Source organism: Hibiscus syriacus, unplaced genomic scaffold, assembly GCF_006381635.1.
Source record: "Hibiscus syriacus cultivar Baekdansim isolate YM2019G1 unplaced genomic scaffold, ASM638163v2 tig00020682_pilon, whole genome shotgun sequence".
In the NCBI taxonomy this organism is placed as follows: domain Eukaryota; kingdom Viridiplantae; phylum Streptophyta; class Magnoliopsida; order Malvales; family Malvaceae; genus Hibiscus; species Hibiscus syriacus.
Window position 1 is genome coordinate 731,205 of NW_024062499.1, and position 26,516 is coordinate 757,720.

Below are 26,516 nucleotides of genomic sequence, written 5' to 3' on the forward strand. Positions count from 1 at the left end.
GAAGAAAAGATATTGATTGGGCCATTTGCGAAAAAAGATACTAATTGGGCCAGTCGTGCTATATATAGTATTATAATAAAATGCAAACTCTACAGGGTTCAAAAAAGGCAAGGAATCTAGTATTAATTATTATTTATCAGTCATTATCCAACCCATGTCCAACACGTTCCTCTGACCTACGCAAGAAAAACTAAGGGCATAAAGGTTTAAACAGGTTTCATTAAACAAAGAGAAAAAACGCACAAACCAAGATTTTTCCTTTTATTTTTGTGTTTCTCTTTTCACATCGAAACAACTGTGAATGATCTCCTTTGTACTAGTATCGTTATAGTAAAGAATGGAAGATCCTATGAGTTTGGTTTTCCCGGAGCAAAGCAGTGATTCATTGAGTTCGGTATTCGCCATGATCCATCATCATCCTCGTCCACATCAATCCGCCCAATCCACTGATTCGGCCAGTTCGGTTCAAGCCATGATTGAAGGCAATCATTATCCTCTGAATCAAACCCACCTTAATTCCGCTCAGTCCCCTTCAAAACAACCCAGATATTCACCGGTTTTCGATGCTCCCGACAAAGACCTGATCAGCAGTTTACCAGATTCCCTCCTGCAGGAACTCCTTTGTTTTTTACCCATTGAAGATGCTATCAAAACCTGCTTTTTGTCTCGGAGATGGAGGTCTCTTTGGACGCAAATGCCAACGCTTTTTTTTACTCGTGAACACTTTGCTGTCAAGCACGCTAAACGTGCCAAGTTTGTTAAAGAAACGCTGCGGCGCTTCACTGGTCCCAAGATTAAAAATTTCCTTATCAATTTCAAATTCGATGATTCCATGGATGCTTCCCTTGAGGATTGGGTTCTTTTCGCTACAACACACCATGTCGAAAAGCTGTCTTTGATTTTTGATGGGGGGTTTCTCTATGCTCCATTCGCCGACTCTAAACCTTACAGCTTGCCTCAGTTCCTGTACCTGAGTTCATCCCTGAAAGATTTAATTTTAAGACAATGTGTTGTTTCACCTACTGACCAAGTTTCTTGGCCAAGCCTTAAGGTTTTATCCATCAACTATTCTAGATTGACCACTGAAGCAATTGAAAACATTCTATCAGGCAGTCCCAATTTGCAGAAATTGAAATTGCATAACTGTGGAGGGGTTAATCGAATCTGTTCAATGAGTCTGGAAGTTCTAGAGGTGGATGCAGTCTATGAGCCTCGTGAGAAAAACGAGTCAGTGACAGAGATTTCATGCCCAAATCTCCAGTCATTGAGCCTATCAGGGTATATGTACAAAAGAACATTTAGAGTGATGCATGTTTCGTCTTTGTCAAACGCTAATCTGAGTTTTGTGATGACAATTGACAAAAAAGACAAGTATGATTGTGCAAAGCATCGATCCATCTTGAGGGACCTCCTAGAAAACCTTTGCCATGTTGAGAAATTGACCATGGGGACTTGGTGCCTTCAGGCAGGTTCACTAGCTCATTTTTTCTCTGTATATGCATGCTGTACATATTCAAATGATTTTAACTATATATCAGTATCTATATATCTTTAAGACTTGAAAGTCCAAAGTGATCCACAAAGGCATTATTGAACATTGTTACTATTCACTCTTATTTTGTGCTGAGGCCATGTTGCTTTTCCAAATTGAAGTGTCAACAATCAACATATTTATTTTCTACTTGCTCTATTTACATTTCTAACGATGTTTTCTTTCTTTTGTCTTCTTGTAAAAGGTCTTATCTATATGGGAAATAAAGGGCATATCCTCACCATTATCCAAACGCCATTGTTTGGTGCTGGACACTGAGATATGTGTATGGGATATTCCCGGGATTGTGAGTCTGCTTCGAAGTTCACCATATCTGAAGAAACTAGTAATAAATTTGTATTACTGCGACAACTCTAAGGTAAGATCATTGCTTCTTTTTCTTTGGATATATTAGAAATGCTGCATATTTGAACTATGGGAAATCAATGAATATTGAATAGTGATTGATGTCTGATAATTTTGGTGTTTTTTGGATTTGACTACCGATTACCGTTGGGAGGAGGGTAACTAGCATACAAGTCAAGCAATAATGCACTTTAACACCATCCACCCTAACAAAACTAAAATGAAGGCTTAGTTTTTTTCAACACTACAAGTTCAGATTTCATATGTTACATTCACAAATTTCTTCATTCAATGCAAGGTTTAAGACAAAAACAAGAAATGGCAAAACTTGAAATCTTTCATGTTGCCATTTCCAACAATTTGAGAACTTTTTTTAATATGATTTTGAGCTTCAAAAGACATCAGATATTTTTTATTCCATTTAAACTAAACTTGCAAGCTTTGTCATTTATAAAGAACACTCTCATATCATGCTAAGTTCCCTGTCCTGTTTCCTTATAATTTCTGCTGACGTCTTTCTATTTGTTCTCTTGTTTCTGTTTTCTGGTTTATATACATTATACAGATACACATATTTCCTTTGAGAAGTACATTATTTTATTTCTTTTCAAGTTTCAAGGACTATGAAATATGCATAATAGGTAGAGTACAGTTGGGCCAACTTCATAATGAAAAAAAAAGAAATAGAAAAAGCCCACTTAAAGTGGGTTTACAACCTAACAATTAACAGAAGATTACATGTTTTTGGGAATTCAGATTATGACTGATGAAAGAAATACATCACCTAACATGATTGATGTCTTGCTTGGACTTCTCTAATTATTAAGGCATGATGTGTACTTTTGTCTGTCTACTTGCAGTTTGAGTTTGATCAGAGTTTTTTGGACTTTTATGAATTTGATGGAGAGGAATTCCTGGATTCAACTAACTGGATTTTCAAGTGTTTTCTGCAAAGCCTGGAGGATATTGAGCTAACTGGCTTCCAACAGAATTTTTCAGGGTCCCAGTTGTTAGTAAAGTTTATGAAATTTCTGCTCAGAAGCGGAAAAGTGCTCAAGAAGGTAGCTATCTATGAACAGAGTGGCGCTCTTCATAAATCCTGGAAATTTTCTAGACGAAAGATGAATATGGAATCGGAAAATGCTAAGAAAAACCAGATCATATCGACCCTCTCAAGTTGCATTCCCTTTAATGTAGTATCCGAGTAGATAGGACTTTCAAGTTCCTTTTTGTGAATCCGGAGCTTATCACAGTTGGTTCTTTTGATAGGTGATGTTTAGTAGATTCGAAATTCAAATATGTATCTGCAATCTCTTCACCTGTTACTAGTCAGACCATTTCTCCATCATAGCAAGAAAAGAAGAAAAAGCTTTTCTTTTTCTTCCAAAGTAAATTACAGATAGGACTGCATTTTCTTTGAAGAAATAGTTGTTGTTTAGCTTGAACTGTTGAGTTAGAACTTATAAAGTATATTAGCTTTTACGGCTAAAACATTTCTTTCAGTATTTGTTGGACAAAACAGCAAATGTTGAACCTTGGCAATGTGAAATTTGCTTTTTAATTACAAGGAATATGTTTCGATTAGAAACACAAGTATTTGTTTTTAGAAATTGGTTAAAGAAACCAAAGGAGGTAGATAAACTCTGAACTGGGAAGAGACAGGCACTGAGAAACCAGGCAGCAACTAGCCTGCCCTGTGTAGTATTGTTAAAATTATATGTTATGCTGTGACACGTTTGATCGGAGGCTTATGCGGCTTAACAAGTAATTTATTATTAATCAGTAAAGTGTCCGATAGAAGCTTCAAAATTGAATGAGGCAGGTAATCTTTTGTGTTATCCTCTCATGACTGTTGCTTGTATTTTTTTTCTCCGTCGGTATCTTGAAATTGAAAAAGGAAGTTGAATAATTGTCATAAAAAGATTAGCAATTTGATTATATTATTAGTTTCTAGTAGTTTTTATTTTCCCGTTTGTAAACAAAAAAGACTTACTGCGGAATTTGGGCATATGCTAAAGACAAAAAGAAAATATACCGGCTAATATTTTCTTGTACCTAAGTCGAGAAGTTTTACGTGCGACAACTTTAATATACACCTAAGGAAATGCGTTATAGGTTTTGTTATTTTTTTAAATAAAACCGATAAGAAATTACTTAAAATATTATTATTTATACCTAAAACATTAATGTTTTTAACATTTCCGGTAAAGTGTTCAATAATAACAAAATCGGTAAAAAAATAATGTTTTAGGTAACGTTTTACCGAATATGATAACAAAACTAATAAAGGGCCTAATAATAACAAAATCGGTAGTATATTCTGGCCTCAGGACAAGTTATTTAATGGATAAATATTTAAACTTAAAAGGTAGAGTGTAGAGAATGATGAAACAAATTTATCGGTATCTATTATGATTATAAAAGATATAGAAGAATGACATTTTTCTTAGCGATGACTGAAAATAAATGAAAAATCCTAATTTTAATCAGACGGGATAAAGCTACTGCTTTGAATTGTTTCGAATTTAGTGATCTAATACTTTAATTGACCTCCAAATCAAAGTATGATGTTTACATTGAAATGTTTTCAAGTTGAGTGTTAAAAATCAATTTAGAATTAAAGTTTAGTGGCATCTTATTAAAAGTTTCCTTTTCTGTATTATATTGACGTGGGCTTTTCCTATTGGACTACACAAAGATTCTATTTTATTTGATGTAAAGTGGAATTCATAAAGTTCTTTCCAAGGGAAAGGAAAGGAAGCAAAATCCTCATCGAATTTTCTGGCCATTATAAATTAGCGGGAGTGCAGGCCTCCATAAACTGAACTCACCATCATTGGCAATTCCTGCTTTGGCCGCCGCCAATCAACTGTTCAATTTTCTATTGTAAGCTTTTCTTCCAGATATTCTTTTGCTGTTTTTATTTTTCTTTTAATATTTTGTCAATATTTACAAAACATAGATCCTAGTAATATTGTTTTGTTTAGTTTCAATTACATTTTTTTCCTTTTAATTTGCAGCAATTAGTTAGTGCTTCCTTCGCTTTTGGCGGCAGTGTTTCGAGATTAATTTTTGGTTGCTGAAGCATCGATGGCCAAAACTTTGAAAAAGTTGGTTTCATGTGTTATACTTGATCCAGACGGTACACTTCTTAACACCGGTAAGCTTTCGTTCTTCGTATTACTTTGAAATTTTGTTCTTTATCTTGCTTCTTTTACAGTTAGAAGCCTGTTATTGGTTCTGCTTTGATAGTGGATCCAATTTTTAAAAGATTTGATATTGCTTTCTTGATTTTTTTCAAAGGAATTAGATTATTGATTTATAGAGTAACAATGGGATGGAAGAGAAGCACAAAAAATAATAGGAAAAACACCATTGGAAGCTGCTGCAGCTGTTGTTGAAGAATATGGACTTCCTTGTGGGAAGAATGAATTTCTTTCTGAACTCTATCCAGTATTCTCTGCCCAGTAAGTCAAGTTTTATGTTATTGTTGTTAGATGTTGAAGCAACTGGAATTATCACAATGCTAAGGCTCTTATTTACGCACTTTGTAATTGTAGGTTATGCAACATTAAACCTCTTCCAGGTGCCAATCGGCTACTTAAACATTTAAGCGGTCATGGTGTGCCTATGGCTTTAGCTTCAAACTCTTCAAGGGGAAATATAGAATCTAAAATTTCTTATCACCAAGGTTTTCTTCGCATGAACTTCTATGAATCTCAAATCTCTTATTAGAGATGTCAACTAATCCTTTTCTTTGCAGGTTGGAGAGATTTTTTCTGTCATTGTTGGTGGTGATGAAGTGACATCAGGGAAGCCTAGTCCTGAAATGTGAGTGGCATCAGTATATGGTCTGATATTCTGTTAAATATATTTTATCTAATTTGAATATAAAATTCTAACTTCTTTTTAACTTTGTCCAAGTCTAAAACTCTTGATTTCCTATTAAAGATTCTTGGAAGCTGCTAAAAGGCTAAATAGAGAACCTTCAAGCTGCCTAGTCATTGAAGATTCAATGTAAGTGACCTCTGCTTTTATTTAAGTATCCTGTTTAATATGTTTTCATTTGATAATGCACAATTTGTTACATTTCCTCTTTAGTAACAACTGAGTTCAATTTTTTTACCCAGATTATGCTCTGAAGATATTATTATGTTTCTTGAAACAATTCCTCAACCTTTTATGTACTAATTGTTCCTTGAAATAATTCATCTGGCTACTTGCAGAAGTATCAAAATATTCAAGATTACAGCTTCTTCTTCTTTTCGTACGAGAAGTTATAACTGTAATTAGTTTATGTGGAGGACTTGGTGAAATGAGAAAGACAGACAAAATTAACGCTAGCCCTCTTATGTCTCTACTAAATTTGGTAATAAGGGACTTTTGAGCTAGCCTTCAGCATTGCCAGAATGCTTTCCTGACATATGATCTTACAATGTTTAGATATTTTGTTGTTTTTGTGGATTAGCATAGATTTTTTAAATCATTACTCAATTACTTGACAGATTTTTTTCTGATACTGGGAATTGGCTATGTCAGACCAGGTGTTACTGCTGGTAAGGTTGCTGGAATGGAAGTGGTTGCTGTGTCATCTGTTCCAAAACAAACAGACCTTTACACCCCCGTAGCAGATGAAGTGATAAACTCTCTGCTGGATTTGCAACCTGAAAAGTGGGGCCTACCTCCATTTCCAGATTGTAAACCTCTGGACACCATCTCTTCTTAATGTGATTAGTAACCTTGACTTAGTAAAACTATGTTCATAAGGTATATGATGATCTGATTGCAGGGATAGAGGGAACGTTGCCTACAGAACCTTGGTATATTGGCGGTCCCGTCATTAAAGGATTTGGGCGTGGCTCAAAAGTGCTTGGAATCCCTACAGGTATGTAATACGCTGTTCTTCTTTGTTAAGCTAGTATTTATTTTGAAATTGTCTAGGCCTTTGAATATTTATTAGGTAAGAATCTTTGAGCTATTTTGCTTTGATGTAACATCAAGAGTGTTAGAAGTTTATTTATATTTCATTACTTATTTCTTCTGTTTTGCTTGATATCCTGTTTTCTCTCATTTCCTATTTTCAGCCAATTTGTCAACGGAGGATCATTTGAGTCTCCTTTCAGAGCATCCTTCAGGGGTATATTTTGGTTGGGCTGGATTATCTACAAGAGGAGTTTATAAAATGGTCATGAGTGTTGGTTGGAACCCATGTTTCAACAACACTGAAAAGACTATAGTGAGTGCAATGATAACTTTGTTGATAACTGATGCAAGACTTAACAATGATATATAGTGGTTTGTAACACTTTATTTACGAAACATGATTCATGCTGCAGGAGCCATGGTTACTTCATGAATTTAATGAGGATTTCTATGGAGAGGAATTACGTCTTCTCATAGTTGGCTATATACGACCCGAGGTAATCATTCAAATTAATTAGCATTCTTTCGCTGTTTTTTCCCTCCCCGGTTGTACAGCTGTGCTTTTTGCTAGCGATTTTTTCATGCTAAACAGGTTAATTTCTCATCCCTTGAAAGCCTTATAGCGAAGATTCACGAGGACAGAAGAATCGCAGAGAAAGCTCTTGATCTGCCATTATACTCAAAGCACAAGGATGATCCGTATCTAAATAGTTCTTTGCACAATGAAAGCAACCATGCATGATCTACCTGATTTTCAGGTTTCATTTGGAAAGAAACTTGTGAAATTAGTTTTGCCTTCTTTCATGACACAGGTCAATCCTTACGAGCACATTGGCCGTCTGTTGTCATCTTGTCATATGAAAATGTCATTTCCTTGTATTTTTATATATTTCATTTTCTTCTTCATTATTCATGTCTTCATATCAATGGAAAATCTAAATATTCTACTCTAAGTAATAATCTTAAAAATTAAATTAACCTTTTTACCTATGTGATCTTATATGTGTATGTCATTTTATTTACACCCATATAAACCTTTAATTTTTAAATGTTATTTATGCATGTCTCAACTGTTTGTATGGGTTGTTGTTCAGATTATTCTGAATCTATAATGGGTTTGGATTACAGTTTGATTGCCACATCTTTCTTTTGCGGTTCCTTTATTCAACCCCACGTTTCTCTGAAGATAAGAGTGTCCTTCATGTTCAAAATTTTCACGGCCATTTTCTCTTAACATAGATTTAGATAACCTACAGTCATCAAAATCCTTGGTAACCGAGCAATGGGCACTGTCTTCCTCGCCATAACATCGCCATTGTCCCTACCAATCGTTCCAAGTTTGCACTCAAAGTGATCCAAAGGTCTAACCATGGCGGACACCGTTGGGCTCATCGTTAAATTGGGTTCTTAACAAGGCTTCAACACCCATTTCTGCCTCGTCTTTTGGGTTTGAGTTCAGGCTTTTTTTTGGCCCAATAGGGTGTTTAGAATAAAAAATTAGGGTTCTATCTATCCTCAACTTTTAATTGGGGATCTACGGCATTTACTACAATATTGGGTGAACTTGTCACCTCGAGGTGACGAGTTCCTTGAATATGATTTTTTTAATGGACCCGGATGAGTGGGTATCATGTGAGTCATTAATTTATTGTTTTTAAGTAGACTCATCATGTCGAAGTGACTAGTACATCAAATTTTTTATTACTGTAAAAAATTAAATTAGAAATTAAAAAAAGGTAACTCGTCACCTTCGAATTCACAAAACTAGTCGGTCAACGGGTAGTTGTAACCCTTTTGTAGTCGTTGGTCAACGTTCTGTAGAGTCAGTCGTCACTTGAAATTCAGACTCCAACCACGTCATCTGTACCCAATAGCCATCGATGAACTCGGATGGTGGTAACTTTCCCAAAAATTCGTAGACCAACGTCTTGGGGTCGTAATTGTTTCACCTCACTACGGGGGTTCAATTCACAGGAACACTGAGTTGGTAAGCGACGTCTTCCAAACTAATCGTCGCTTCACCACTTGGGAAATGGAAAGTTTGTGTCATAGGCCGCCAATGCTTGATCAGAGCCTCAATCAATGTAGGATACACCTTGAAGCCACATGCAAATATGGCTAAAACGGATTAGATTGCTGAAGATATATCAACATCCGCTGACGCGGATCTCTCAAAGTCATCTTACACTGACGAATACTCTGTTCTTTTTTCGATCGGAGTTCGATTGAAAAAATATGGACGTTGTTGAGACGCAACATGCTTGATTGGGAAGCCATTTTCAAGACTTTCACATAAAGTAGGATTTTCATAATTTTTTGGATTTAGGGTTTGATAAAGAATCAAAACATCAAACCCCTATTTATAGCCTCAATTCCAACGACTATAATGCAAATATCTGGTGGTGCCAAGTGACTGTAGCAGCTGCCTGTTGGTTAACAGATACAAAACGATTCGTTTTTTTGAATTTGAATGAACTCGTCACCTCAAGGTGATGAGTTACCCTCTTTTTTTAATTTAATTTTTTCCAATAATTTTTTATGGATTCGACACCTCAAAGTGACGATTCCGTTTAAAAATAATAAATTAATGGCCCATATGAGACTCACTCATTCGGATCTATTAAAAAATTATATTTCAAGGAACTCGTCACCTCAAGATAATAAATTCGTAGTAGCAAAAGATGTAGATACTAAATTAAAAATTGAGGATGGATAAAACCCTAATTTTTTATTCTAAACGCCCTATTGGGCAAAAAAAAGCCTTGAGTTCATCGCTTGATAATTAATCGAAAATTTACAATTAGGTATGTGGCCTTACAATAACATTTTAAAACCCAATTTTTAGAGGATATTGATAATCTCTATAGCACGTGGATTAGAAGCAATGGTGTATTTCTTCTCTAACTCCATTAATTAGCAAATAGAGAAATCAATATTAAACCTATGCAGTGAATGAAAATTTTAAATTTATGAATAGAACCTGAAATTCCTTCTTATGTCAAAATAAATAGAGATCAAATTGCAATCTTATGTATAGTACAGGGATTTTTATGATACTTTTACCTTAACAAGTCCTTACAAATTTTAATGTCAATAAAACGTCAAAAAGGGAAAATGGCATAACAAAAATGCAATAAAATTAAAGTTCAGGGGTTTATTGGAAAAAATTAGGAGAGGCAAAACGAAAAGAAAAGACCACACTCTCGATACAGAGTTCCTCTCTCTCAAAGCCTAATATTTTGGCGGCAATAATCGGATAAGAGGAGCTAGAAGAAGAGAATCAGCAAACAAACTCCCTGTTATGAATTAGGATGAAGAATTTAGGTTTCAGAAAAGAATATAAAGGAATTTAGGAGAAAATGATTTCATTCATTCATAAGAGATGATTCCAAAGGGAATCAGGTACAATTTTATATATTTACAAGTACCTAGCTGGCATGTACTGGAATCTAACAAATTAATTAACTAATGCTGACTCATGCAGGTCCAGAAACATTTGGGCATCCCACCAATTTACCACCCGAGGCCCACTATTCCCCAGGCCCGTGTTTTGCCTCAGCAGACCCAACTCCTACTCCAGCCTCCATGGTAATTTGCTCCCCAATCTTCTCATTTTCTAATTCCTCCTCTTTCAAAATCCCTAACTCCTCCCCGTTCAAAATCCCTAACTGAGGTAATTTCCTTCCAATTTCCCCTTTTTCCAGCCCTAATTCCTCTTCCATAATAACAATACCCCCTCCACCAGATGATCTTTTTCCCCAAGGATTGAAATCCGAAAATTGAGTCTTCAATACCGAATAATCTTCACACGTCGCTTCTACTGGTCCTATATTAGTCCATTAAATCAACAACTGGGTTACTGCCAGATTTTGGCGCTTAACCATCCGTTTATTCAACACAATCGCTGGGTAAACTTTCAACTGGCCATCATTCGTGATCTCTGGAGGATCTAATGAAGGTACTTGTCCTTTCCCAATTTTTCTTTTTAGAAAACTGACATGAAAAACATGATGTATTTTGGAATGCGATGATAATTGTAACTTGTACGCCACTGACCCGATTCATTGCTGTATTTTGTAGGGACTAAAATATCTCGTACCAAGCTTCAAATTTTTCCTTAAAGCCAAAGAGGTTTGCCGATAGGGTTGAAGTTTCAGGTAAGCCTCCTCCCCCACATTAAACTCTCTGTCTGTGCGATGTCTATTTGCCAACTGTTTCATGCGATTACTGGCTTTACTTAGCTACTTCTTTAACAATATGTTTAATTGATCACGTTGTTGTATCATGTCTTGAACTGCTCCCACTTTAGATTCTTCTGTCCAAGCTAAGTTAGGAGGTTTATAACCATAAAGTGCATCAAATGGGGGTCATACCCAAGGCAATATGGTAATTAGTATTATACCACCATTCTGCTTGAGGTAGCCATTTTAACATGAAGATGGTTTAAGCAAACACATACATCTAAGGTATTTTTCCAAGCACTGATTAAGCCTTTCTGTCTGTCCATCCGTTTCAGGATGATAGGCAGTACTGAAAAACGTGTTTGTCCCTAGTTGCTTTAATAATTCCTGCCAAAAGAGACTTGTAAAAGTCTTATCCCTATCTGAAATAGCAATCTTAGGAGGTCCATGTAGCTTGTAGACTTGCTCTAAATATAACTTAGCAACTTCCACCACTGTATATGGATGTGATAGTGGTAAAAAATGAGCATACTTGGTGAATTTGTCAATCACTACTAGTATACATGAATGCTTCATAGAAGATGGTAAGCCTTCTATGAAATCCATTGTAATGACTTCTCAAGCATTATTAGGAATAGGAATGGGCTGTAATAAACCTGGCATAGCAGTATGTTCTATCTTAGTCCTTTGACAAACATCACATTGTTGCACATATTGTTGAACCATAGTTTTTAGTCTAGGCCAGAAAAAATAGGACTTAACTCTTTGATAGGTAGCTTGTATACCTGAGTGGCCTCCTATTGATGAAGCATGGAGAGCTAGAATAATTTTCTCTCTAAGGTCTCCTTTACTGCCCACATAAGCTTTATTTTTGAAATACAAAACTCCCTTAACCAGCTTCCAATCTTCTATACTTCTTGGTTGTATAACCAAAATAGGAATATTTTCTTGTGCCATTATATCATCCCGGTAACTCTGTTCAATATCATGCATCCAAGTAGGAGTTATAACTGCTATCCCTATTTGGAAAAACTCACCAAAATCCTCTTGTTGTCTAGAAAGAGCATCTGCTACTTTATTGTGTTTTCCCTTTCTGTACTGTATTGTATAATCAAGTCCCAGCAGCTTAGTGAGTCCTTTCTTTTGAATAGCTTTAGTTAACTTCTGCTCAAGTAGATGTTTTAATGGTTCATGATCAGTCTTGTTAACAAAATGTCCATTTTCTAAATAATGTCTCTAATGAGAGACTGCCATTAAAATGGCCAAATATTCCTTTTCATAGATTGACAAATCTGTATGTTTTGGCCCTAGAGCCTTGCTTAAATAAGCTATAGGCATTCCTTCTTGAGAGATAACTGCTCCAATACCCTTTGAACTAGTATCTGTCTCCAAATTTTTTTCTCTCTCAAAATTTGGTGAAGCCAAAACTAGAGCTCTGCACATTACTTGCTTCAATTCTTCAAATGCTGTCATAGCTTCTGGACTCCAATAAAATCCTTTCTTTTTGAGCATATTAGTCAAGGGCTTACTCAACTCTCCATAACCTTTAATGAATTTTCTATAATAACCTGTCAAACCTAAGAAACCCCTCAAAGCTTTTAAATTCTTAGGCAAAGGCCATTGCTGCATAGCTTTGATCTTAGCAGGATTAGTAGCCACTCCCTGTGCTGAAATCAAATGCCCCAAATACTCCACTTGTGTTTGCCCAAAGAAACATTTGCTCTTCGTATCATGTAATTTATTTTCCAACAAAATGTTTAAAACCACCCTTAGATGTTGTTCATGTGCTGCCAAATTAGGACTGTAAACTAAAATATCATCAAAGAACACAAGGACAAATTTCCTTAAAGAAACACCAAATAAATCATTCATTAATGCTTGAAAAAGTAGCTGGAGCTTTAGTAAGCCCAAATGGCATTACCTTAAATTCATAGTGTCCTTGGTGAGTTCTAAAGGCAGTCTTGTGAATGTCTTCATCCCTGATCCTGATTTACCAATACCCTAACCTTAGATCAAATTTTGAGAAAAATGCAGCTCCATTCAATTCATCTAGCAAATCTTCTACTATAGGAATAGGAAACTTATTCTTGATGGTGATAGAATTAAGTTGTCTGTAGTCAACAAAAAACCTTCAAGTCACATCCTTCTTCTTGATTAATAGACAAGGAGAAGTAAAAGGGCTTTGACTAACTTGTATGATGGAAGCTGCTAGCATGTCAGTAATATGTTTTTCAACTTCATCCTTATGAGGATATGAAAACATGTAGGGTTTGAGATTCACAGGATGTGACCCTTGTTTTAGGATAATAACATGGTCATGTTTCCTTTTAGGAGGCATTCCTTTAGGATCTTCAAAAACTTCACTAAATTCTGCCAATAATTTCTGAAGTGGTTGAGGAGTTATGCTGTCAGCAACTTCAACACTTAACTAAAAAATTTCTCCAGTCATTTCAATATCCTTTAATGCCAACTTCTGAAATTTCTCTCTAGTGATGGATCTGACTAGAGGTAATTTTTGAGTTCCTCTAATAACAACATTCTGGCCATCTTTCATAAAGCTGATAGTTCTGTCCTTAAAATCCATTAAAATGGGACTAAATTCCTCCATTCAATCCACACCAAGTACCATGTCACTGCCTCCCAAAGATAGAACTCTAAAATCATGTTGGAATTCATATCCCTGCATCTTCCAGCTTACTTTATTACACTTAGCATTGCTGTAAAGCTTATCTCCATTAGCTACTGTGATTACTAATGGTTGAGTATTTACCAACTCCATTCCTTCTTTAGCCCACTTAGGAGTTACAAAGCTGTGAGTGCTTCCACTATCTATCAAAATGTTCAATGGTTTTCCCTTGATAAATCCTTGTATCCTCAAAGTAGTATGACTCACATTCCCTGTAATAGCATTAATGGATATTTCAAGAGCTTCATTTTCTACATCCTCCTTTTCCCCAGCTTCTTCCTCAGTCATACCTTTTTTAGCAGAATCTTCCTCTTCTTCCATGCAATTCAGTTGTCTGACCTTGCATTGATGTCCAGGGGTATACTTTTCCCCACATTTAAAGCACAAATTGTGTGTTCTCCTATACTTCACTAAACTTTGCTTAACATTACTATTTAGTGGACTGGTTTTAGTCACCAAACCAGTATTCAAGTTCTTTGGCTGAATATTATGAGATGTATAAGCAAAACTTATGTTATGAACTTTATACATTTTATTCTCAATCTCATTTGCTAACTCATAAAGTTTGGCTTGTCTATATGCCTCGGATAGAGTTTTAGGTTCCAACACCTTGACCTTGTGCTTCAGTTCTTATTTGAGACCACTAATAAAACTGAAAACAAAATAATCTTCCCCATATACATATTTTGTTATAGCAAATAGGGTTTTAACTCTTTAAAATTCTCTTGATACTCTTCCACACTTCCTTTTTGCATTAACTTATTAAATTCTTCAATAATTTCTGAATAATTTTTATCACCAAACCTATGGCACAAATCAGCCTCAAATTCATGCCAAGTAGCTCTATGCTTCTGCATAATGTAACCATCAAACCAGACCTCATCATTCCCTAAATACATAGCAGTTATTTCCAGTTTCTGTTCTTCAGGTATTCCAAACAGATTAAAAAATTTCTGGCATTTCTGAATCCACCCAATGAAATTATTCCCATCAAACATTGATAGCTCCAATTTTGGTCTAGGTAGCACATAACTAGCATTTCCAAAAGGATTTTTAAAATAATTTCTAGTGTCCACATGTTCATCTCATCCCCCCTTAATCTCACTAGAACTACCCCTAGGATTTTCTTCTTGCAATTTTGGATTAACAGTTTGATGACCATTAAACCCCACAGGTTTAGAAGCTAATATCCCTGGTTCATTAGGATGAAAAGTATACTTCTCATGCTTACTAAGAACCGTAATCAAACATGGTTGTTTACCTTCATTCTTGTTATGTTTTCAAGCTACTGTTGGTTGATTCTTCACTGACTGAGGTGAATCTTTCTCCTCAGCTGCTTGATTAACTAGCTGTAGGATCCTCTGCAAATACCCCCTGTTTTCAGTCATCCCTTCTTCCAAGGTTTGAATTCTTCCTTCCAGCACCTCTTTCTGCCCAGCCCACCAAGATGGTAAGGTCTATTCCTTAACCTCCCCCATTTGTTCTGGTACCTCTGTGGTTCCAGCCTTCTGCATTTTTCTTGTCTTTCCCAGCGTGAAAATAGTTTTGGATCACTCAACTCATCTCTGATTACCAATTGTTATGAATTAGGATGAAGAATTTAGGTTTCAGAAAAGAATAGAAAGGAATTTAGGAGAAAATGATTTCATTCATTCATAAGAGATGATTCCAAAGAGAATTATCAGGTACAGTTTTATATATTTACAAGTACACAACTGGCATGTACTGAAATCTAACAAATTAACTAACTTATGCTGACTAATGCAGGTCTAAAAACATTTGGGCATCTCACCAATTTACCACCCGATGCCCACTATCCCTAGGCCCGTGTTTTGCCTCAGCAAACCCAACTCCTTCTCTACTCCAACCTCCACGGTAATTTGCTCCCCAATCTTCTCATTTTCTAACTCATCCTCGTTCAAAATCCCTAACTCATCCTCGTTCAAAATCCCTAACTGAGGTAATTTCCTTCCAATTTTCCCATTTACCCTTTTTCCCTTTTTCCAACCCTAATTCTTCTTCCATCATAACACTCCCAAATCGAACCAACGGAAACCTCATAATCTCCGAAGCTACAAGACTATGAATGGCCCAAGATTATATTCGATATTCCTCCCTAGATAACTTACCACTTTCATAAGCAGTTCAGAGCTGGTCCCAACCCTAACAATTTTCTCAAAGGCGTCAAATAGTTCATTGCCCCCTTTAACCCCTACTTGTATTTTTTCCGTCTTTTTTTTTTTGAGTTTTACGGTTTGGTCTTCGCAGGTCTCCTGACGGCTCTTGTTTTCTCACCAGTTCGGAGGATAATACTCTTCGCCTTTTCTCCTTGTAATTTCTTCTATTACTTCGTGTGTGTGTTGCTTATTTTCTATGATTTATTTCTTAGGGATTTTCATTATTTTGTGCCTTCAAAAATTGTCATTAGGTCGGATTATGGAAGCAGTGACCAAACTACTTCTTATTCTTCAGTCTCTGAAGAAGGTAATTTCTTATATACTAGGTACAACATGTTTTGTTGGAGAAACCACTGGGACTCTTTTGAGATTAGTTTAACTTTGTGGTTTGCTTATTTACGTTTAGATTCCTATGCCGCGCAACTTGTTGTGAGTGAAGGGGAATCTGTGTATGATTTCTGTTGGTATCCATTCATGTCATCTTCAGGTGTTTCTTTTTCTTTACATTTTCTTCAATAATGCTGTTAGGTTTTACTTTGATTTGTGGTTAAACTTTAGTCCTTTGTGCCTGCTGCAATGTTGTTCGATATAGACCCTGTTTCCTGTGTGTTTGCTACCTGTACTCTTGACCATCCAATTCATCTTTGGGATGCTACTTCTGGCCTGGTAATCATTCATTTTGGTCCCATTTTGCTTTCAGAATGGGATAAATAATCTTTCATTATGGACTTTAATAGAACTTGAGTATTACACTGTATTGCAACAAGCAGACAGGGTTTGTTAACCATTTGCATTTGCTAAATTTGGTGTCGTACAGTTGCGTTTTACATACCGAGCTTATGATGCCGTGGATGAAATCACTGCTGCATTTTCAGTTTTGTTTAATCCTGCAGGGACTAAGTAAGCATCATAATTTGCTGCATGTCCTTTTTGTTGAATCATGTATTTATGTTTTGAGCTTGAAAATATTCTCTTGAGATATCAAAAAAATATCAATTTGAAACCTATATTGCCTCATGTATAAAATTTGAAACCTATATTGCCTCATGTATAAAATTTGAAACCTATATTACCACATGTACCATTTCATTTCCTTTGGGGAATGCTCCGCTTACACTTTCAAAGAACTTCAATTGAACATAGGCACTTTCATTGGCTTCCACTGACATTGCTTTATTTCTTCTTTATTCTGGCAGGTTATTCGCTGGGTACAACTAGTCTGTTAGAGTGTTTGATGTACACCTCCCTGGCTGTGATTTTGCACAATATTCAACACTACAGGGAAACAAAGAAGGTCAAACAGGTAATTTTTATACTGAGCTAGTTAATAATCCTACTGAAGCTCAAGCATATTTGTGATGATATTACTATTTGATTACAGGTATTATATCATCAATTGCTTTTTGTCCTACTCACACTGGAATGCTAGCAACGGGATCCTACAGTCAGACTACTGCAATATATAGGGAAGATAATATGGAGCTCTTATATGTTTTACATGGCCAAGGAGGTGGTGTAACACATGTAAGTGAGCATTTATTCGCATTCACTTGATTTTATTTATTTTATCAGCAAGGCAAGGCAAAGTTTTTTTCCACCTTTATTTCAGGTGCAATTTTCAAAAGATGGGAATTATCTATATACCGGAGCCCAGAAGGTAACATTCTCTTCATATTCCTCTTTCCATATATAACCAACTTAACAAAAGACAGATTCTGTTTGCTCTTTTCTGTTTCCAACGATACAATCATTGTTTTATGCCACATCAACGTTGACTCACCAGATGCCAGAAATGTTTGTGCCAACTAGAGTTTATCCCTTTGTTATGAACTTAGTTAAAGGATCTAAAATGCCTTTTGTTTTACTTTACTTTTTATAATAATAACTTAATAATGCTAACTTGTGGATTAATTAAATAATTTTCACGTTTTGATCAAATCTATAAAATGGTGGTTGTATTTCAAATCAATCTATATGTCTAAACAACCACACTTGTAAGCAGAGTCCTTTCCTTGACCAATTTCACAAATGTTCCCCAGATAGTATTATAATTGGTTATGGTATATGTCAATTGGTGAGAGTACATGGCAATGGCATCACCTTTGTCTGTATTTTACAAATTACTCTTCATTTCTGTATTCAATTCTGATTTTCCATTTTGAGGAAATTTACTCTCTTCTTTTGCATATCCGCCTAACATTGACAGTGTCCGTTATCAAATTTATTCTTTAGGATCCTTCTATCATGTGCTGGGAAATAAGGATTGAAGTTGTCTACAAGTAAGTAATTTAAATTTATGGATGGTGCTGGATATATTTTTTTTTTAATTTATGTCTTGAAAAAGAAAAGTATAAAGGTTCAAGCAATGGAAGTAAAATATATTCGTTGGAGCACCCCCTAAGTTTCTCAGAAACAGTACGAACACTTTGGATTTTAATGCCAATGAGCTTGTTTGGCTTCAAAAAACTACAATAAGAAGTGGATATACCTACTTTCTTATGTGATTTGTAATTTTCTTGACTGGAAGTTTTAATTTACCTTGCCCAATGATAGTGACAAAATTAAAATGTCTATTTTTTTACACCTTGTTTGTAGGTTTTACAGATCATCTGAATCTACCAACCAACAATAGCTTTTGATATTGATTGCTCAGGTCAGCATCTTAGTACAGGTGGCCAGGTAAAATTTTGTTTTTTATACATCACTTTTGATCTAATGTTAATGCATGATTTATATTGTGTTGATTTCTCTGAAAATTATTTCCAGGATGGTCTTGTTCATATTTATGATTTACAAACCGGGCAATGGGTATCAGGATTTCAGGCTGCAGCTGGTTTGACATTCTATATTTCTTTCAGAAGGAAGTGATTCATTTTTGCTTATCTTGGCAATGATCTGTTCCTCAGTAGGATTAATATAATCTACAGATACCGTCAATGGTTTCTCTTTCCATCCTTTCCTGCCAATGGCTGTCTCTTCATCAGGCCACCGAAGATTTCAAAATCTTGAGGATGACACAGAGGATGAGGATTTGCACTTGAGAGGTACTTCCAGTTATATCAATAACTACTATCCAATTCACTCTCTTACTAGTTTCGAATTATGATTTTTATTGTTACTTGTTTCATTTCACTAATACCTATGCATTGCGGCAATGAGTATATAAAGTGCTGTTTTTCATAAATGCAAACAATATCTGTCAATGATTTCATCCTGTGCATGTAGGTGACGAGAATTGTGCTTCTGTGTGGAATTTCTCGTACGATGTTACTTCTGGACAACAATCTTGAATGTGGGTCATATCGATACTCCACGGGAACATCAGAAAATTATCCCCATTCTGTAAAAAAGAATTCTTTCCTCAGTTTCATTTTCGTAATTATAGTACTTTTTGTCATATTCTTGAGAATGATAAAGTCGATTAAGAAAAATTCTCTTCACCCCAAAACTTTATGCTCATATTATAATATGGGTAAAGTATAGTTGTAGACACTAAGTTTTTGCCCCCATTATCCTTATTATTATTATTATTATTATTTTATAATAATTACAAATATTATTACAGGCCTAGTTACAAGGCTTGCTGGAGGCTCGTTTACAAACTCGACCTAAATATAACAAAACCAACCTGGTTCAGGCCCAGACCCGATTCAAGCCCAGATGACCCAAACCTAATTAGGGTTTTCACATCTCATCTTAGTCGCTAGCATCTACAACCGTTGGATCTGGAGAGATCCAACGGTCCAAATCCAATCTAGCATAAACTCTAGGGTTTACCAACCCTAGAGTTATTTCGGCCACTGCCTCCAGATGGTTCACTCCGACGTTGCCACGCCACCACCGTTGCACAGAAGACTCCAGAAGATGTAAACCAGCCGCACACCTCACTCCCTATGGTGAGTCACCATCATATATCTGGTATCTCATCAAAATGAACGGTTGTCCGAGGCCTTCCGAGGCCTATAAAAAGGCCATCGAACCTGCAAAGCAAATCTGGTGACTCACCAAAATGAACGGTTGTCCGAAGCCTATAAAAAGGCCATTGAACTTGCAAAGCAAATCAGGAGGAGGAAGCAAAGGAAATACAGAGAGAACACCACATAGCAACTAAAGCAAGCCGAAAGCAAGAAAGAAAGGAGAAGAGATCTTACCTCCGTCGAAGCTCAAACGTCATCGGAAAAGTGATTTTACCGAAGGTAAAATCTCAGATCTAGTCCGATTGACTAGCTTTTAGCAAAAAAGAAGCTCGGATTCGGGTAGAGGGTTAATAGAACTACATTTTGAGCTATTTTGATTTTTTCCGGTGGCCGGAATAGTAACCGACGGTGGCTGGTGATCGGCTCTCCCTCCGATGGGAGGATTTTAGAGAGAAGGAAAAGAGAGTTATCTCTTTAGAGAGAGAACAAAAATGAAAAAAATGAGGAAGATGGGTCTTTAGGGTCGGTTTTAAGGGTATTTATACCCTCACCAAAACTAAGTCGTTTTGGTGAGGGGTGCCTCTGTAATTTCCTACATGAGAAAACCATGTCTTCAATACCTAGACTTCGTAAATTTTCTATTTTAGTCACTAAAATCAATTTAGGTACATTTTATTTTGTTTTCGAATTTTTTTATTTATAATTTAGTCACTTTCTCATGTTTATATATTTTATGGTAAATAACGTATTTAGTCCTTTTAATTATAATATTTTATATATTAATAATTGATTAATAATTAAGGATAAATTAGAATACCAGTACCTATATTTTTGTAATATTTCGAATATTGATCAATAATTTATATATATTTTTTAATTTAATCATATATTATTATTTTGTTTATTATTTAATTGCAACTTTATTTTATTTTTATTATTATCTTTTATGTTTAAATATTTTAAATCTAGTATTTATTTATTACTTTTTATTTTAGTCACATATGTATATTAATAATATATACTAGTGTTTAAAATAAAATAAAATAATGAATAATTAAAAATAGTAATAAAGACATAAAGGTGATACCATTATTAAAAGTAATAATAAAAAATTGGAAAGGTAGAGTATTATAATTATGGATGTTCCACTTTAAATTGCATTACACTAACTTTTGTCTATGTTTATTAAATTTTGCTATATATATTTGATTAAATCTCATTTTTTTGTTTTAATTAATTATAATCACTTTAATTTTTGTTTTTTAATATGTATTTTATTCTTGAATATTTTCTAAATAATCATAATATCTTATGCTAATTAATTTAATCAATTAAAGAACAATATTTTTTTTAAAGAAATGATTATCTTAAAGTAACTAAATATCTTATTTTTAATATTTTAAAATAAATAAATATATTACTTATAAAAAAACCTAAAAAAATATATTTATTTTATTTTTGGCCATAAGAAATTATTTTAATATTATTTCTTGGGAAGAATCATCACATTTTTATTATTTCTGTCGGAAAGAGAAATATTCGTCCTAAAACAGTTTAGGGAATAATTTCTCTTCGATTGGAAATATAGGAATATTTTCTATTTTTCCTTAGAATTATGCGGTTGAATATGGAATAATAGGATCATAAACTAAATTTATATTCGAATTCTTAGATTTCTACAAATAGAGACAATATATAATCAACGGGTGCTAATTTTGGGCGTTGTGGGAGTGTTAATCCTTCCCCAAACGTAACCGACCACGAATCCCTTTTTATTATTAAAAAGAATGAATTTTTGGTTATACGCAGACCGATTTATCTTTTAAATGATGTTTTCTTCAAAACTCTTTTAAAAGATAATTTTTAGGTATTTGACTTACCTAACCCAAAAGATCGATGACGACTCTAAAACATTTCAATAAAAACTATTTATTTATTCCACAATTTCTTTTTTTTTTTCGTGCCCGGGTGAAAACCAGTTACGACAATAGTAATGGTCACTGAACTTTTCTAAAGCTTTCATTTAGGTATCCCAACTTTTAAAACTTGCAACACAATCCCCCAACATTTATTCTGTTTGCAATATGGTCCCCAATATTTAGTTTGTTTGCAATATGGTCCCCGATCGTTTGACGCCTTTACACTACCGTTAGTACGTTTGCAATATGGTCACTGAACTTTTCAGGTGCTTGCATTTAGGTCCCCCAACTTTTAAAACTTGCAACATAATCCTAAATTTTATTCTAAACCCCAAATTACTTTTCAATATCAAATTTCATTTTTCGCTTCTTTCTTCTCATTTCCAGCGTAACTTTTCAGTCGGGGATGCATTGGAAATTATAATCTAACTTTGAATTATGTGGAGGTGTTGACTTGAATAAGGGTCCATTGAGAGAAGACCCGACCAAGGGACTATTGATACCATCAACGATTCAAGGTGTAATGTTAGATACAGGTCATCTCAGGTGAAGCATAAATGTTCAATGAAATGCTTGTGAGAAAAAAATGGGGTTAGAAATGCAGAGTTTACAAATACTACTAAGATGAACTAAGTATCATTGTTGAAAGTCATCAACAAAGTTGGAATTATTTTGTATAAATGTCATATAATAATTTCTTCGTTTAATCATTGTGCTTAAAGATTTTCCAACAGATGATCAAATATAATGAAATCCCAAACAACACATTCACCTCTCAGTCTTTTTCGCAACTCGAAAGGCATCATGATAGGGTCAAGTAGCTGCTCCAAATATACTAGCCTGTCATTATGCCTTTCGAGTTGCGTGCATGCATAATTGACTTCTAAAGTTATAATTCAATACAATTCAACTGTAAAATTTCCAAAACATGTAAAAAAATTAATTCGTTCACGATATATCAGTCTCATAATCAACATGAACTTATTAAAAAGAATACGAGCTCACAGGACGTCGAAAACCACAGGTCATATCAATATAATTCCCAGTAAACTAGTACTAGCAGTCTCTCGGATTGAGCCTGACGATTTCACTATGTCGATACCCACGACCAATTCCCTGATTTAAAGAAAAACCAAACAAGAAGATAAAAAAATTTAGCCTAGGACCCTATTTAACTTCTATTCTGATGGACTGAATATATTTTATAAGGAGCACTTAAAGTTTTGATTAAGAAGAAAGAAAGAAAATTAGATGGTTTTGGTTCAAAACTAACACTGAATATCCAAATCATTGACATGCAGTTCCAGAAACATAAAAAATTCAACAAAATACACACAATGCGAGCTAAAAATGGGAAAGCGCGAAAGAGGAAAAGCTTACTTCCAGATAGCCCAAAAGAAAAAATAAATACCTTATTGCAAGTGAGGGGAAAGACTAAGAAATAAACGCAATCGATATTGCGTTCCAGCAATTCTTCTTCCATTTTTTCTTTATAAATAAAAGCTGAAAGACAGAGCACTGCTTGGGTTTACAATTTTACATGGCGGAAAATTGAAGAACAAAAATCAAATGAGAGGTGAATACGCTGTTTGAGATTTCATTATATTTGATCATCTGTTGGAAAATCTTTAAGCACAAGGATTAAACGAAGAAATTATTATATGTCATTTATACAAAATAATTCTATCTTTGTTGTTGACTTTCAACAATGATACTTAGTCAATCTTAGTAGTATTTGTCAACTCCACATTTCTAACCCAATTTTTTCTCACAAGCATTTCATCGAACATCTATGATTCACCTGAGATGACCTGTATCTAACATTACACCTTGAATCGTTGATGGTCCCGATAGTCCCTTGGTCGAATCTTCTCTCAATGGACCCTTATTCAAGTCAACACCTCCATATAATTCAAAGTTAGATTAGAATTTTCAATGCATCCCCGACTAAAAAGTTACGCTGGAAATGAGAAGAGAGAAGCGAAAAAGAAAATTCGATATCGTAAAGGAATTTGGGGTTTAGAATAAAATTTAGGACTGTGTTGCAAGTTTTAAAAGTTGGGGGACCTAATGCAAGCGCCTGAAAAGTTCAGTGACCATATTGCAAACGTACTAACGGCAATGCAACGACGTCAAACGGCCAGGGACCATATTGCAAACAAACTATATGTTGGGGAACATATTGCAAACGGACTAAATGTTGTGGGACTGTATTGCAAGTTTTAAAAGTTGGGAGACCTAAATGAAAGCTTTAGAAAAGTTTGTGGGACTGTATTGCAAGTTTTAAAAGTTGGGAGACCTAAATGAAAGCTTTAGAAAAGTTCAATGACCATTACTATACTTTACCCTTATAATATTTATGTGATGAAATGTAGTGTTTTAGTCCAAGGTTGTGTCATTGGCAACAGACTTTCATTAGTTTACCTTTTTTGTAATTTTGAAAATCTAGAAAAGAATATTGGGTTAAATATGATTTTGAAGGCAGAGAAGAATCATAAATTTCCAGGGTGGTTGCTAATCTTACCTTATATTGGGTCAAAAGTTTATTTAATCAATATTTATAAGACTAAATATTATTTAAAATAAAGATTATTTTAATAATCACCACTAACATTAATTAATTAATTAACATGCCTTTAGATAAAAGTTAATTGAAAAATTGAGTATTGACGTGTGTTGTTGACCGTGGGACCGCGTTCATAAAGAAGTCTACCTCCGAATTAGAAGAATGTCGAAGGTCAAACATAACAATGGCTGCTGTTACCGTCCACTCAATGTCAGCAATCTCATATCCACCTCACACGTGTATACTCGGACTGATGAGACGTATCTCCACCTTCAGCCAAGGTGTTCAAAAGACTTGAACCAATCATATCTCTCCACCTCACCTCCAGCAGCATGATTGTTTAATACGTGTCCTTTCCCAACGGCTAGTTTTTAGATTAACCACCAAAGGCAGCAATATTAAAATTTATTAGAGCGAAAAAATTAAAAAGGAGCAGATTTATCATTTTTTTTATTTGTAATTGTCGAGTAGTTTCTAGATTTGAAAAAGAGAAGAAGCTAACATCGCCTAAATATTCTCTCATTTTAAAATATAAAATGCCCTTTTTATCGGATTTTAAGAGCGATTTGGCAGCACAAACAAGCAGTTATATTCTCTCAACTTTCAGGGTTTTTATCTCATCTCTACATCTAAAACAAAAATCTAGGCTCCGAAGTCTCTGTTTGAAATTGGAGAAATGGGTTTGGGCAGAGTATACCGTTCTTATTCACTGAACTCGAAACGCGGAGTAATTGAGGAGCAAGAGTCAGGGTTAGGGTTGGTTAGATGTACGCTTGGATTAGGGAGGAAAAGGGTTGGGATTTCAAATGAGATGGAGGAAATCACGCCTGCACCCAAAGTTCCATTGTTGAAAAGGCAATGCAGCGAGAGGTTTCTTATGATGCTGACGCCTGATGATTGCCATCAAGTATCTGCTCTCCAATCACTTCCTCAAGATGTTCTTGTAATTACCAAATACAAACCCAAAGCTTCGCTTTTTTCATTACTTGCTGTTTTTGGATTCATGAGAAATATTTTTGTTCCCCCCCCCCCCCTTGCAGATTAGGATTATTTGTGGTGTCGACCACGAAGATTTGAAGCAACTTTTTAATGTTTCTAAATCAATCAGAGAAGCCGTGAGTATCGGAAATCATCAGTTTAATTTGGATTGTCAAATTGTTGAATATGTCTGATTTTGACTTTGATTGTTCCCCTATTTTCTTCCTCAGACTGTCATTGCAAAGCAGTCGCATTTTGCTTATAGCACACCAAGAAAGGTGAAAGCTTTTCGAACGTCCATAGACTTGGAGGAATCAAGTGAATTGGACGACATTGAAGCTCCAAATGCACCAAGGCAACGGAGGTCTCATACGTCCATCAACAGGAAGAAACTTGCTGATATTTCAGTGGCACTATTTGCTTGACACGGAAGAGATTGTAGATATAGCTTGTAGAAGCAGACAGCACTGCAGTAGCTGTTGTAGATTAAAAAAGGGGTTGATTAGTGGATCTGGTCGTCGGGTCTTTGTCCATGGGTAAGATTCTTGACAAGCAATTTCTTCAAATGTTTCGTTGAAGATATATGGGTTGTTTGTATCTTTATGTACATGAGAGAATCCAGATTCGGGTTTTATTTGTTTTGGAGGGCCATCTTTAACCCTTCTCATGTGATAAAGTTGAGATTGGGATAGACATGTTTCCAATAATATCATCAATTTAGATATTTCCTCGTACACGAACTTCTCCACTTCTATTAAAGCGATTCTTGTTTTTTTTTCCCCTCTACTAGACTAGATTATGGTTGGGTCTTGAAGCCCTAAAACTCAATTATGATCTTAACCCATCATCTCGTAAAGACCAACTTTGTTTCTGCTTTTTGCTTGGTGGGTTTGAGTTACAAACATGCAGATTCCTTAGGTCTATTCCTTTGAGATTTAATAGCTTAGAAAATACACTTTGCAATGAATGATAAATCTATGTTCTTGTGATTTATGGCAGACCATAAATATAGGAACTGATTAGTGAATGGGAAACGTATTTCCAGATCTTCTTCCACTCTTGCAGAGAGGGAAATCCATTGAAAAAATTTATAATTCAAGGAAAGGCAGTTGATGTCAATGAATTAAGTCAGCCTTGATTTTAGTAATCAGAACTAAATTGATTTTAAAATTTAAATCAGGTTATTAGCTAGAGATAAACAAGATGCCTGTTAATTGTTATATATTCCTTTCATCTGAAAAATTAGTTATACTTGCATTTAGAAAGTGATAA

At 35.0% G+C, this 26,516-nt stretch overlaps 4 protein-coding genes and 1 pseudogene across 6 annotated transcripts; 4 read left to right on the forward strand and 1 right to left on the reverse strand.

Moving 5' to 3' along the window:
• The first annotated feature begins 256 nt into the window (after positions 1-256).
• On the forward strand, positions 257-3,342 carry LOC120209902 (F-box/LRR-repeat protein At3g03360-like). 2 transcript variants are annotated; one of them, XM_039208788.1, is made up of 3 exons: positions 257-1,465; positions 1,737-1,969; positions 2,059-2,480. In XM_039208788.1, the coding sequence occupies exons 1-2, from the start codon at positions 338-340 to the stop codon at positions 1,944-1,946; spliced, it is 1,338 nt and encodes a 445-aa protein (XP_039064719.1). In that variant the 5' UTR covers positions 257-337; the 3' UTR covers positions 1,947-1,969; positions 2,059-2,480. The 2 variants fall into 2 exon arrangements, with proteins under 2 accessions (XP_039064719.1, XP_039064718.1); XM_039208787.1 differs by lacking the exon at positions 2,059-2,480 and adding an exon at positions 2,758-3,342 and having other exon boundaries at positions 259-1,465; positions 1,737-1,910.
• A 513-nt stretch (positions 3,343-3,855) lies between these two features.
• On the forward strand, positions 3,856-25,980 carry LOC120209903 (F-box protein SKIP27-like). 2 transcript variants are annotated; one of them, XM_039208790.1, is made up of 5 exons: positions 8,479-8,483; positions 20,765-20,774; positions 24,935-25,209; positions 25,307-25,381; positions 25,475-25,980. In XM_039208790.1, exons 3-5 carry the CDS (start codon positions 24,943-24,945, stop codon positions 25,667-25,669), a joined length of 537 nt encoding a protein of 178 aa, XP_039064721.1. In that variant the 5' UTR covers positions 8,479-8,483; positions 20,765-20,774; positions 24,935-24,942; the 3' UTR covers positions 25,670-25,980. The 2 variants fall into 2 exon arrangements, with proteins under 2 accessions (XP_039064720.1, XP_039064721.1); XM_039208789.1 differs by lacking the exons at positions 8,479-8,483; positions 20,765-20,774 and adding an exon at positions 3,856-3,864.
• Positions 4,988-7,671, forward strand: LOC120209872 (bifunctional riboflavin kinase/FMN phosphatase-like). Its single transcript, XM_039208758.1, has 10 exons — positions 4,988-5,057; positions 5,262-5,364; positions 5,458-5,521; positions 5,661-5,728; positions 5,849-5,914; positions 6,437-6,594; positions 6,687-6,782; positions 6,982-7,133; positions 7,234-7,317; positions 7,413-7,671. Exons 1-10 carry the CDS (start codon positions 4,988-4,990, stop codon positions 7,560-7,562), a joined length of 1,011 nt encoding a protein of 336 aa, XP_039064689.1. The 3' UTR covers positions 7,563-7,671.
• Positions 10,351-15,201, reverse strand: LOC120209873. The gene is made up of 9 exons (XM_039208759.1): positions 15,178-15,201; positions 14,977-15,117; positions 14,566-14,649; positions 13,628-14,167; positions 13,193-13,429; positions 13,008-13,087; positions 12,250-12,844; positions 11,787-12,165; positions 10,351-10,646 (listed from the first exon to the last, which is right to left on the reverse strand). The coding sequence occupies exons 1-9, from the start codon at positions 15,199-15,201 to the stop codon at positions 10,351-10,353; spliced, it is 2,376 nt and encodes a 791-aa protein (XP_039064690.1).
• Positions 15,439-19,285, forward strand: LOC120209874 (annotated as a pseudogene).
• Positions 25,981-26,516: the final 536 nt, after the last annotated feature.

Excerpts from the sequence above, each read along its gene's own strand:
- LOC120209903 (XM_039208789.1), top strand. The coding sequence starts at position 24,943 with ATGGGTTTGGGCAGAGTATACCGTTCTTATTCACTGAACTCGAAACGC. Across the intron at positions 25,210-25,306 it reads CACTTCCTCAAGATGTTCTT|ATTAGGATTATTTGTGGTGT; the intron begins GTAATTACCAAA and ends CCCCCCTTGCAG. Across the intron at positions 25,382-25,474 it reads CTAAATCAATCAGAGAAGCC|ACTGTCATTGCAAAGCAGTC; the intron begins GTGAGTATCGGA and ends TTTCTTCCTCAG.
- LOC120209872 (XM_039208758.1), top strand. The coding sequence starts at position 4,988 with ATGGCCAAAACTTTGAAAAAGTTGGTTTCATGTGTTATACTTGATCCA. Across the intron at positions 6,595-6,686 it reads CCTACCTCCATTTCCAGATT|GGATAGAGGGAACGTTGCCT; the intron begins GTAAACCTCTGG and ends ATCTGATTGCAG. Across the intron at positions 7,134-7,233 it reads ACAACACTGAAAAGACTATA|GAGCCATGGTTACTTCATGA; the intron begins GTGAGTGCAATG and ends TTCATGCTGCAG.
- LOC120209902 (XM_039208787.1), top strand. The coding sequence starts at position 338 with ATGGAAGATCCTATGAGTTTGGTTTTCCCGGAGCAAAGCAGTGATTCA. Across the intron at positions 1,466-1,736 it reads TGGGGACTTGGTGCCTTCAG|GTCTTATCTATATGGGAAAT; the intron begins GCAGGTTCACTA and ends TTCTTGTAAAAG. Across the intron at positions 1,911-2,757 it reads ATTACTGCGACAACTCTAAG|TTTGAGTTTGATCAGAGTTT; the intron begins GTAAGATCATTG and ends GTCTACTTGCAG.
- LOC120209873 (XM_039208759.1), bottom strand. The coding sequence starts at position 15,201 with ATGCAGAAGGCTGGAACCACAGAG. Across the intron at positions 13,430-13,627 it reads CTTTGGGAGGCAGTGACATG|TTAAGTGTTGAAGTTGCTGA; the intron begins GTACTTGGTGTG and ends GAAATTTTTTAG. Across the intron at positions 10,647-11,786 it reads ATCAATAGGAGGCCACTCAG|GACCAGTAGAAGCGACGTGT; the intron begins GTATACAAGCTA and ends GGACTAATATAG.